We start from the raw sequence: 13,785 nt of genomic DNA, 5'->3' as shown, positions 1-13,785 counted from the left end.
GAAATAAAGAGGCATCACCAGTAGGCTGTTTCGGGGGCTTGCAGGTTGGGAGGTGGCTGGAAGCCAATTAGGTGAAACAGAGACGAAGGAGTCTTTTGCAAGGCATGGAATTTTGGGTTTCTGACACGGATATCAGCACTTCTGGCTAAAGCCCCGCCCCCTAGGCCTGGCTTCCAATCTGCAGCGGTCCTTAAATCAGTCACAATAAAGAGGCGCCCCCAGCAGGCTGTTTTGGGGGCTTGCAGGGCGGGAGGTGTACTGAAGTCAAATTGGTGACACAGTGACAGAAGGGACTCTTGTGAGAGGGGTAATTTTGGGTTTCTGACACAGAAGTCAGAGTTTCCGGATGTGACCACCCTCATAGGGCTGGCGCCCAGCTGTGGGGATCCCTGAAGGCTGTGTTGCACTGCGGTGCTCCCAGGCTCCCTGTTAACCGGATTTGAGGTTGCCAGGTCTGTGTCCCCTAAACCCTGGTGGCCCACACCCCAAAGACTCACACCTCTTGAGTCTGCAATATCACAGACTTTCCATCCCTGAATCCACCATGCCATGAGGTCCATCTGAGGTCCTTGATTGTCCTACCCCTCGACGTTTGCAGTTTGTTTTTTTTGTATCTTTGTTTTTTGTTTTCTCTTTCCTTTTACTTTTTTTTCTTTTCTTTTTTATTGTCCTGATTGCTAATATTGCATTATCTCGTAGTCTTTTCTCCCATTGTATCCCCCAAGGTCTTTTTTCATTTATTTAGGGGTTTTTCTCCTTTCTCTTTCTTCTTTTCTTTTTCTTCCTTGTTTCTCTCCCTTCTCTTTGCCCACCCCCCTTTTTTTCTTTTCCCTCTTTTTCTTCTTATTTTATTTTATCTTAATTATACAATAGGTGCTGCAGGGAGCACCTCTAATTTGCTGGGTTTCCTCATCCTCCATTGCCTCATTTCTGTGTGAATTGATTTTGGCCACTTACACTATCCCTTTTCCCCCACATCTTGATATCCTCCATCAGCTACTGTCTCTCCTATATACCACCTCCTTTCCTTTGGTCCCCAAATTGTCTAACTTTTAAATTCTAATACCTTTGTTTTGTTGTCTGTCTTTTATCCATTCTTGATACTATTGTCTTTCTTTTTTCTTTCCCTCCCTCATGAAAACACTGGCTTTTTAATTCATACTATATTCCTCCCATATGCAGTCGACTACCTCATTATAGGTACTCTACTTACTGCTATAGCTCTACACAACTTACATGAGTCTAATACCCATCCTCCCAGATCTCATATTGTTGCTCTGTTAACATTTATTACCAATACTACTTTACACATTTTCTTTTTTTACACAATTGCCTATGCCTGGCCCTAATATTTTCCTTCAAAGTGAACTCAGCCAGCAACAAGAAATTACACAAGAACAACAGCTAATTAATCCCCAAGACTAGACAAAGAAACTAAGGAACTGATTAAACCTGTCAAGATAAAATGATGACCAGACAGCAACAAAAAACTACAAACCAAACCAGTAATCAGGAAAGCATGGTTGAATCCAATGAACAAACTAAAAACCAGGAAGGGGAGCAGAACTTCGCACAAGTAATTAAAGATCTCAGAACATATATCAGAGACAAACTTAATGAAGTAAAGGAAGAGTTTAACAATATGAAGAAAACATTTGGAGAGGAAATTGCAGACATACACAAAAAGATAACAGATATGATGGGAATGAACACCACAGTTCAAGAAATCAAAAATACACTCGCAAGAAATAGCAGCAGATTAGAAAAGGCAGAGGAGAGAATTAGCAATGTGGAAGACAGTACATCAGAAATCAAACAGATCATAGAATTGGTCGATAAAAAAATAGAAATATCCACCTAGGACTTAGGGACCTGAATGACAACGCAAAATGCACAAACATAAATATTATAAGCACCCCAGAAGGAGAAGAGAAGGGAAAGGGGTCAGAAGGTGTGTTGCAGGAAATAAAAGCTGAAAACTTCCCAAATCTACTGCAAGAGACATGTACCCCCAAACATCATAAACCTCAACAGGCCCAACCCAAGACATATACTTGTCAAATTATCCAATGCTCAAGACAAAGAGAAAATTCTAAAAGCAGCAAGAGAAAAGAAAACCACCACATACAAGGGAGGCTCCATAAGATTAAGTGCTGATTTCTCATCTGAAACCATGGAGGCAAGAAGGCAGTGGTATGATATAGTCAAGGTACTAAAAGAAAGAAATTTCCAACCAAGAATACTCTACCCAGCTAAACTAGCATTCAAAAATGATGGAGAGTTCAAAATATTCATAGATAAACAGAAATTGAAAGAGTATGCCAACAAGAAACCTCCCCTTCAAGAAATACTAAATGGAGTTCTGCAGGAAGAATGGAAAAAACAGGACAGGCAGAGTTGGAGGAGAGTGTAAGAGCAATAAAAAAGAAAAAAAGAGAAGAAAAAAATACAAAATATGACAAACACAAGTCCAATCAAAATATGGCTAACATAAATAATTCCTTGAAAGTAATAACACTGAATGTCAACAGATTAAACTCACCTATAAAAAGATTCAGACTGGGGCATTGGCTAAGGAAATATGACCCATCTATATGCTGTCTACAAGAGACACATCTTAGACCTAGAGATTCATGGAGGCTGAAAGTGAATGGTTGGAAAACAATCTTACAAGCAATCAATAACCAAAAAAAAAAAAGCAGGAGTAGTTATATTAAAATCAGACAAAATAGACTTTAAATGCAAAACAATTGTGAGAGACAAAGAAGGATACTACATATTAGTGAAAGGGACAATCTCTCAAGAAGAACGAACACTCATAAATATTTATGCCCCTAACAAGAGTGCCTCTAAATACGTGAAGCAAACACTGCGAAAACTAAGTGAAAGAATAGACGCATCTGCAATTATAGTGGGGGATTTTAATACTCCACTATCAACTCAGGACAGAACATCTCAAAAGAGAATCACTTAAGAAACAAAATATTTAAACAGTGTATTAGAGGAGCTGGATCTAATAGACATATACAGATCATTACACCTGAATATAGCAGGATATACATTTTTCTCAAGTGCACATGGATCATTCTCCAAGATAGAAGATATGCTAGGCCACAAAGAAAGGCTTAATGAATTCAGGAAGATTGAAATCATACAAAATATTATCTGTGACCACAGTGGAGTGAAGCTCGAAATACAGCAGGATATACATTTTTCTCAAGTGCACATGGATCATTCTCTAAGATACACCATATGCTAGGCCACAAAGAAAGGCTCAATGAATTCAGAAAGATCTAAATCATACAAAATAATATCTCTGACCACAGTGGAGTGAAGCTGGAAATCTGCAAGGGCCAGAGGCCCAGATTTCACACCAAGATATGGAAATTAAACAGCACACTCCTAGAAAAAGAGTGGGTCAAAGAAGAAATCTCAAAAGAAATCAATAACTACCTTGAAACAAATGAAAATGATAACACAACACACCAAAACTTTTGGGATGCAGCAAAAGCAGTACTGAGAGAGAAATTTATAACCATAAATTCAAACATCAAAAAAGAAGAAAGCAAAAATTTAAGAACTAACAGCACATTTGGAGGAATTAGTAAAAAAAACAACAAAGTAACCCCACAGGAAGAAGAAAGAAAGAAAGAACAAAGATAAGAGCAGAACTAAATGAAATAGAAAATAAGAAAGCACTTGAAAAGATAAACAAGACATAGAGCTGGTTCTTTGAGAAGATCAATAAAATTGACAAACCCTTAGTGAGACTAACAAAGAAAAAGAGAGAGAAGATGCAAATACACAAAATAAGAAATGAGAAAGAAGATATCACCATTGACCCCACAGAAATAAAGACTATCATAAGAGGATACCTTGAAAAACTATATTCCAAAAAAACGACAATTTAGAGGAAATGGACAAATTCCTAGAAACACATAAACAGCCTATATTGACGAAAGAAGAAATTGATGATCTCAGCAAACCAATCACAAATAAAGAGATAGAATCAGTCATTAAAAACCTCCCAACTAAGAAGAGCCCAGGGTCAGACGGCTTCACAGGTGAATTCTACAAAACATTCCGGAAAGAACTAACACCAATCCTGCTGAAACTCTTCCAAAAATTTGAAACAAAAGGAACATTGCCTAACTTATTCTATGATGCCAACATTACTCTAGTACCAAAGCCAAACAAAGACACCACAAGAAAGGAAAATTACAGACCAATTTCTCTAATGAACTAGATGCAAAAATACTTAACAAAATACTTGCTAATCGTATTCAACAACACATTAAACAAATTAGACACCACGACCAAGTGGGATTCATTCAAGGTATGCAAGGATGGTTCAACATAAGAAAATCAATCAACGTAATACACCATATAAACAGATTGAAGGAAAAAAATCACATGATTATATCTATAGATGCACAAAAAGCATTTGACAAAATACAGCACCCTTTCTTGATAAAAACACTCCAAAAGATTGGAATACAAGGAAATTTTTTGAACATGATAAAGAGTATATATGAAAAACCTACAGCCAACATCATTTACACTGCAGAAATCCTAAAATCCCTCCCTCTAAAGTCAAGAACAAGACAAGGATGACCACTCTCTCCCCTTCTATTTAACATTGTCTTAGAAATACTTGCTCAAGCACTGAGGCAAGAACCAGATATAAAAGGCATTCATAATGGAAAGGAAGAAGTCAAAATTTCATTATTTGCAGATGACATGATCCTATACATAGAAAACCCTGAGAGGTCTACAACAAAGCTTCTAGAACTCATAAATGAGTTTAGTAAAGTCGCAGGTTATAAGATTGATGTGCAAAAATCAGTAGCATTTCTGTACACCAATAATGAGCAAGATCAGGAGGAAATCAAGAAATACGACTTACAATAGTAAATTAAAAATCAAATATTTAGGAATAAATTTACTAAAGATGTAAAAAAAACTTATACAATGAGAACTACACAAGACTGTTCAAGGAAATCAAAGAAAACCTAAATAAAAAGAAGAATATTCCCTGTTCATGGATAGGAAGACTAAATATTATTAAGATGTCTATCCTACCAAAACTGATCTACACATTCAATGCAATCCCAATAAAAATCAACACAGCCTTCTTTAAGGAACTAGAAAAACTAACTATGAAATTTATTTGGAAAGGAAAGAGGCCCCCAATAGCCAAAGACATATTGAAAAAGAAAAATGAAATTGGAGGAAGTAGCATGTTGACTTCAAAACATACTACAAAGCTACAGTAGTGAAAACAGCATGGTATTGGCAAAAGGAGAGACACACAGACCAATGGAATCGAATTGAAAGTTCTGATATAGAACCTCATATATATAGCCATATAATATTTGATAAAGCCACCAAACCCTCTTAACTGGGAGAGAATGGCCTAGTCAACAAATGGTGCCTGGAGAACTGGATATCCATATTTAAAGAATGAAAGAGGATGACCATCTCACATCTTATACAAAAATCAACTGAAGATGGATCAAAGACCTAAATATAAGAGCCAAGACCATAAAGACTTTGGAAAGCAGTGTAGGGAAGCATATACAAGACCTTTAATAGGAAATGGCTTCATGAACATCACACCAAAAGCACAAGCAGCAAAGCAACAAATAGATAAATGGGACCTCCAAAAATTAAAGCCTTCTGCACCTCAAAGGAGTTTGTCAAGAAAGTGAAAAGAGAGCCTATACACTGGGAGAAAATATTTGGAACCATATATCTGATAGGGGACTTATAACTTGCATATATAAAGAAATTTTATATCTTGAAAATAAAAAGATAAACAACCTATTTAAAAAATGGAAAAAAGATTTAAACAGACACTTCTTCAAAGAAGAAATACAAATGGCTAAAAAGCACATGAAAAAATGCTCCAAATCTTTAGCTATCAGGGACATGCAAATCAAAACTACAATGAGATACCATCTTACTCCCATAAGATTGATAGCTATGAAAAAGCAGGAGAATACAAATGCTGGAGAGGATGTGAAGAAATGGGAACACTCATCCACTGCTGGTGGGAATGCAGAAGGATACAACCATTCTGGAGGACAGTTTGGCAGTTTCTCAAAAAACTAACCATAGATTTGCTATATGACCCAGCAATTCCACTGCTGGGTATATACCCACCAGAACTGAAAACAAGGACACAAACTGATTTATGCACACCAATGTTCATAGCAGCATTGTTCACTATTGCCAAAAGTTGGAATCAACCCAAATGCCCATCAACAGATGAGTGGATCAATAAAATGTGGTAAATACATACAATAGAATACTACTCGGCTTTAAGAACAAATACACTACAAACACACATGATAACATGGATGAATCTTGAGAACCTTATGCTAAGGGAAGACCCGGGCATTGAAGGACACATACTACATGACCTCAATGATATGAAATAAGTAAACCAAGCTGCTTCAGAGAGCTAGTGACTGGAAGATAGGCTTACAGGAAATCGGGGGGTAGAGGAAGGATATAAACTGACATCTGCATGGGTGAAATCTATGATAAGCTGGAGGTAAGTATATGTACAAGGAAGGGATAAAATGGGGGAATAGGGTTACCTTTGGGTGGGGCTTTGTGGCATTGCAGGGGGCTAGGGATGGGCAGATGGGTAATATTGCCCAAGAAATTGGGGGAAGGGTGGGGCAACATAGGAGATTGTCAGGTGTTGGTTGAGAGTATAATGCTGAGAAAACCTTCTCAAAATATATTTAGGAAAGTTACCTGTTTAAGATACTTAAAGGGGATAATCTGATGTAAGACAGTCTCCTATGGTACATGTGAATGCTCATTTAGCCACAGTGGGTTATACCATTGGGTAGAGACCCATATAATGAGAGTGAGGGTAGACCCACATCCTGGAGAGGACTAATGCCATCAATTAGAGGGAACTGTATCTCTCAAGAGAAAGGGTGGCTCCCAGGGCATTAGGGCAGTTGAGCAAGTCAAGCCCTCAACATTGTTGCAAGTATCTCTGAACATGGCTCCTCAAGAAATGAAGATTGACTGTCACTGTGGGCCCCAAGGGAAGGAGGAAATATATATTGAATAGATGGAACCAATGGAACTGTGAGAGCAATAGAAGTGTTTCACAAGTGTATGCAAGGATGGATATAAAACATGTAATATTACACCAAAAACATATAGGGGCCGACAGACTAATAATGTAAACCATAATGTGAAACATAGGATAACTAAAAATTTAGAAAATTTTATAGCCTAAAGTATAAACCACAATGTAAACACAAATGTTACCTTGTTTGAAAGCTATTGTCTCAATATCTGTACATCAGTTTCAGCAAATATGGTATGAATAAGTTAAAAGATTATCGCTGTGGAAGGGAAAAAGGTTTTATATTGGATATGTGGGCATACTGTATATTGTATATATGAATTACTGTGCTCTATAGCTCTTGTGAAGAGAAGCTCAATAATTATGAAAAAAGAAAAGAAAAAGATAGGATGCAGAATTTTTCCAAATCAATATGTATTCTATATCTAACCTTTAAACTCAGCGCTATATTCCATTTTACTATTAAGGGAACCTGGCATTATATTGGACTTCATTTTTCAGGAAGTTTTGGATCACAGAGTGGTTCAACAATGGCAGCGGAGGAATACTGGTATGGGATGTTATTGACAGGGGACATATGGTTGACAGGGAGGTATACAGGGCATGTGTCTGGGGTGCATAGAAATGTTTGGATATACTCATAGTGGAAACAATTAAAAACAACAGCTGGGGGGAGATGCTGGGTTCCTGGCCAGGGGGGCTCTCTTGTGGTCCCTAGGGGAGCAGCAGCAGTCTCCCAGGTGCAACGGCAAAGACCAGGAAGGAATGATGGTCCAACAGTGAGCCCCTGACACTAATGATTATGCTTGTGAGCCTATACACCTGAAATAAGAACAAGGCCTAGAGCAGCACTGTGCCTAAGAGTTCTGTCTTGACAGCCTCAGTGTTACTCAAATGTGACCAGTCTTGAAGCCAAACTCAGCATGTAAATGCAATGCCTTCCCCCTAGCGTGGGACATGACACCCGGGGATGAGCCTCCCTGGCACCGAGGGATCACTACCAAGTACCAGCTGATGACATAACTAGAAAATGACCTTGAATTAAAGGTTCAATGCAGACCAGCAGAATATCCCTGTCTACATATAATAACAGGAGTTAAAAATGCTTTTTGACCTAAATTAAGGCGGAAATGGGAAGGACAAATGAGTTTATATGGCTATGAGTCTCTAAAAAAGAGTCTGGGGAGAGTATGGGCCATGATGTGAACCAATGTATATGAGGTGCAGAGGTGCCCAAAGATGTACTTACCAAATCCAATGGATGTGTCATGATGATGGGAACGAGTGTTGTTGGGGGGGGGGAGAGGGGGGGTGGGGGGGTGGGGTTGAATGGGACCTCACATATATATTTTTAATGTAATATTATTACAAAGTCAATAAAAAATAAAAAAATAAATAAAAAAGAGCCTGGAGGTTGTCAGAAGGATTGCCCTTATGCACACCTGAGCAAAGTCTCAGAGACGGATAAAGTAGATACAACCCCAAGTACTGGTTCTTTTGAGGGCTAGAGACCCACAGATTTTATGGTCATGGCAGATGGAGTTCACTGCCATGTCAGTTGGCCCTTCTTTGGAGTTGGTGTTTCTGTGTGATGGAGCTGGACTCAGATGTGATCTCTTTTCACAAGCCTTTCCTGTTACTTTACTGGAATTGTAGTTGGTGCTGGGGTTTAAGAAATATCTAGGGGATCAGAATCTCTAGACTGACAATATGATAGCCAGGCCCTGAGCCTCAACAGACTTCAGCTCCTACACCCTGGTTTATTGGACTTACCCCACTCAGCTAACATGGGGTTGAAGAATGTTCACCACCGCACCATGGAGCCTAGAGTGCCTACAACTGAAAGCAGGAGGATTGCATCCAGTATCCATGTGGAATCTAAGCCCCCTCTTGACATAGATGTGGAATGGACACAACCAATCCAAGGTCCACAGGAAGGACGAATACAGTAAGAATTAGAGTGGACTTACTGATATTCTATCCATGAACTATTGTGATTAGTAATCGAGAAAATTTGGCATTGGAGTGGAAAAAGTGGCCATGGTGGCTGCTGGGTGTGGGAAATGGGAGGAGGAGATGAGATGTGGAGGCATTTTCAGGACTGGGTTTTGTTCTGGGTGGTGCTGCAGGGACAATTACCGGACATTGTAGATCCTCCCATGGCCCACTGGATGGAACGTGGGAGAGTATGGGCTATGATGTGGACCATTCACCATGAGGTGCAGCAATGCCCAGAGATGTACTCACCAAATGGAATGGATGTGTCATCATGATGGGGGAGAGTGTTGTTGTGGGGGAATTGGTGGGGTGGGGGCGGTGGGGATGAATGGGAACCTCATATTTTTGGAATGTAATATTTTTTAAAAATGAATTTAAAAAATTTTTACCCTACTTGGGATTCACTGGACTCTTGCTTAATGCTCTCAAAAATTTAAATTCCTTCCTGTCCCTTCACATACAACTTATTCCACATTCTTTCCCTGATCTTCTTCTGAGATTACACTTAGAATATGTTGGAACTCCTTGGGATTTCCCTCTCCCTGTTAGACTCTTTCCTATCTTTTACATCTTTTATTTCTCCCTGTGATTCACTCTGAATATATTGTCTGACCAACCAATGCATTCACTTATTTTTTTAATCAGTTTTTTTTCCATTGGATTTTTAAATTTCTTTGAAGTATTTTTCAGTAATACAACTTTGAGTTTGTTTCATTTCCAATATTCTGACAAAGCTCATTCTATGTGCTTTTTCTTCTCTCCCACGTATTTAATGTGGTTATTTTTATATCTATAAATGATATGTATATTATCTGGATCCCCAACTCTGTCTATTTCTCTGCGTCATTGGTGACCTTGCCTTGTCTTTTGGATACGTTTTCTTTTGTGTGAATATGGTCAATAAAATGCTGTGGAGTTCATCAGAGTCCTAGGATGATGATATATTGCTTTATAGAGGCTTTAACTTTGCCTTTACCACGTGATGAGGGGTGTTAGTGATCTTGCCTCTACTTAATCCTGTTTAGGAGACTTATGAGTCTAAGCTTGCCTTCAGTCCTTGGGAGGGCTAGTCCATAACCAGCACGCATAGATCACAAGGGTCCACACGGTCTGCACAATTTCTGAACTCTGCTTTGGTTTCTTGGTTTTCTGAGACTGTTAAAAAGCTCTGCAAACTTCTCAGCCTCCCCATCATCTCTCCAGGGACTGGAAAATATATTCAGGGGAAACACAATGCCATATGTGGAGTATGTTTCTCATGATTTACTTCTACCAAGTGCTGACCCCTTAATTCCTCCCTGCTTTCAACCAAGCTGTTTCATATTTATCCAGTTTTTCTAGTTTGGATTTAGGTCTTGCATAGATTATTTTTTCCAATATCTCCCAAAGCAGCTTTAACTACTGATATGATTACTTTAGTCATTGATTCTGCAATTATTTTTCTATAGTTTCTCCAGCTTTTGAAATTAGCATTTGGCTATTGTAGATTTTTCTTTTCTACTTTAAATTTTGAGTACCCTCATATATTAGTTGTTTCTATTGTAAAAAGTATACACTCGGATTTTTTATCCCTTCTATCAATATGTTTTCTGGTTCCAAATCCTAGTGTTCTCTTTCCAAAGGAACAAGGAAAAACAGTCCGTGTGATAAGATTTTCAAATGTGTGGAAGGCAGCTGCACTTTCAGAATCAGCTTATACCATTCATTTTTGGCCCATCTATCATTCATGTTACACTTGATTGACCCTAGATCTAAATGAAAAAGTATTTTAAAATATTTTATTGAGACTTACAGCTGTTTTGAAGCTGAAATATCTAATATTTCTCTTTAGAAGATATTTCAGGATTTCTAATCTATCACATTGTAACATGGGAACTACAAAATATTTGTTTATGGTTAGACAAAGCTATAAACATGAAAAATATGTATTGACAAAAATATACAAATACCTTAAAAGAAACAGAAGTTCAAAAAGTCTCCAATTATTCAAATAGATACTATTTTATACATATAGAGAACAAAGTGAGTGAAGTGGGGATACCTCAGTAGTTGAGTTAGCACTTCACATGTTCAAGATCCTGGATACAATCCCCAGTACCCCTTCGAAAACAAAAAGATTTCTGCAAGGGGAGTAGGTGTACCCCACTGGTTGAGCACTGTCTTCCCATTTACAAGGTCCTGGGTTCAATCCCCAGTGCCCCAGTACCTCCAAAAAAAAAAAAAAAAGCAAGGGTTTCATGAAGTGTAAGAGAATTAATAATATACCCATGATTTTGGAAATCCAGATGATAATTTGTGTTTGGAGGAGCATGGTTATAGTCACATATCATATCACTGTTTATGATTAAACAAGATACAAATAACAACATATATTAACCTCAAGCATTGACTTCCAGGTCAAAAGTATACAAAAGAGTATATATAAATCTTTTGTTCCAATGAAGGATCTGTCTAGCATAATTCACTGAGTGCAGTTACTGTGATTGAACTGATGGATTTATCACATTAGAGAAGACTCTTAAACAGGAGCATTTAAACAAACATAAATATGACTTTTTAGAAATAACAGGCTGATAGGTAAGAGAGTGCCCCATCCAGGTAACTGCCCTCTTCATGTTTTAATCCATCAACCTGATCATGTAACTTGGTATATCCAATAATATGAATGCTCTGAAGGAGTGTCCAAAATAAAAATTATTAATGCTTTATAAAATTTTACCTTACTAATATCTGGGGATTGGAAATTGAAATTGCATGTCCCTTGTGCCAGAGAAATATGTGAGCTATTTCAGGCCTTTTAGGGAAATAGATTTTCGAGAAGACTTCCTCTTCTTTACAAAGGTGCAGTTCAGACAGGAAAGTCTGTTATTATTTTTGATCAGCAGGAAAGGACACATCATCGGATAACAAGAGGAGATAAAAATAATGACGTTCTCCAGTCCCTGTATATTATGTCTATAAGATACATAAGTGGCTAGGCAGCAGTCAGTACAGTAAAAGAAAACAAAACAGCTCATTAGTGCCAGGATGTTATGGGTGGCCTTGATTTCAGGAGGAGCCCGTGGGCACAGACTGACCTTGCGGACATGCTGGACTGACTTGCGATGTCTGAAGAGGAGCATCACCATGTAGACACTGGCCGAGATCAAGAGGAACACACATAGGAAATCTCGTAATACCATCCCCACAATATAGGCAGATACCTGTGTCCTATCAGTCTTTCTCCCACTACAGTAAGTCAGAGAATAAATAGGTCCAATTTCAGTGCTGTTATAGGGAGCCACAGTGGTTATAATAACCTGGATGTAGATCAGCATGTTGATGATCCAGAAAAAAACAAAGGCATGCAAAACGTATATGGAGATTTTGGGTTTGAGCCATGCCAAACTAGAGTTGTTGGGAATGACAGTAATGGCCTGAAACACACTCAGAAAAGATGTTGTACACAGAGAAAGGCCCCGGCTCACTCTGTGTGTGTATAACACTGCCTTACAACCAATGTCATCCATAAAATTTCTCATTCCAAAAGAAAGCATTATTTCTGGAATCCCAATGATGATCATTGTGGTGGCATTAGCAAAAGTTAAATGGGCGATTATCAAGTCTAGAGGCTTCTTTTGATGGGGCTGAAATAAGAAGGTGTAGGCACATAGCATGAGTAGCCAAGTGTTCCCAATAAAACCAGTTCCTTCCTGAGCAAGAAAGAATATTCCCAGAATAGTATTTGAAATTATTAGTTTCATTGGCTTCTCATACTTTGGATAGATTCTTGCACAGCCTAAAAACGTACAGAAATCGTTTGTAAATTTGATAGAAATAATTGGTCTCTATGAACAGTACATTAAATATAACCAGTCTATTCAGTTAGATATGCAAATTCTCTGTAATAATATTCAAAAAATGTAGTACTAGTTGTAAAGACAGATAGGAAAGATTATTGAAGAATATTAAGGTTGAGGAAAACATGTTTATTTATGAAAAGCATTACTGTAATCTATTTCCTAAGAAATAATTTGAATATTCTGAAGAAAAATTTTTACTAGTTAAAAATAGTATTCAGAGTTAACAGAAATTCTTTTTCAATTCTAAGCACATATTCTAAACTTCATGTAACAATTGGAATGCATTTCAAACTTCTGTCTTGACCAAAAGAAAATTACTAAGATATTTTAAAATATATTAATATGTTTCCTCTTAATAATTTAATTTAAAATAAATTAATTATTTATTTTAAAAATTTAAATTAAAATAAATTAATTTAATTTAAAAGTTTAATAATTTAACATATTAAATACATTAATATGTTGTGACCAATGTTATTCTTAATGTCATTCACCAGAAAAAGACCCTATTCCTAAACTGCAAAAGAATTGTCTCAGTCTGTAAATTCCTTTTTCTGACCCTTTCTTTCACTTTTTCCCATATCCCGACCCTCTCAACATATATTATGAATATCAGAGAAGTCTATATGTCAATACACTGCATTCCCATCTCTGTTCTGAAAATTCAGTCCATCTCTTTATTCTGCAATCACTACTTTCCCTGCAACTCTCAAGTGGTGCATGCATTTTCTTCAGTATCCCTTGTACCGGGCTTGGAAGGGTGAAAAAAAATTCTTTGATCTCTAAAGCAACTTCCATATAATTCTCTGGCTTTGTAATTTAAATCAT

The 13,785-nt window shown here is 37.5% G+C and overlaps 1 protein-coding gene across 1 annotated transcript; it reads right to left on the bottom strand.

Moving 5' to 3' along the window:
- Positions 1-11,898: 11,898 nt before the first annotated feature.
- On the bottom strand, positions 11,899-12,771 carry LOC139440101 (vomeronasal type-1 receptor 4-like). The gene has a single exon (XM_071218730.1). The coding sequence runs from the start codon at positions 12,769-12,771 to the stop codon at positions 11,899-11,901; it is 873 nt and encodes a 290-aa protein (XP_071074831.1).
- Positions 12,772-13,785: the final 1,014 nt, after the last annotated feature.

Source organism: Dasypus novemcinctus, chromosome 2 (assembly GCF_030445035.2).
Source record: "Dasypus novemcinctus isolate mDasNov1 chromosome 2, mDasNov1.1.hap2, whole genome shotgun sequence".
NCBI lineage: Eukaryota > Metazoa > Chordata > Mammalia > Cingulata > Dasypodidae > Dasypus > Dasypus novemcinctus.
This window is presented reverse-complemented; position numbering and strand designations above follow the sequence as displayed.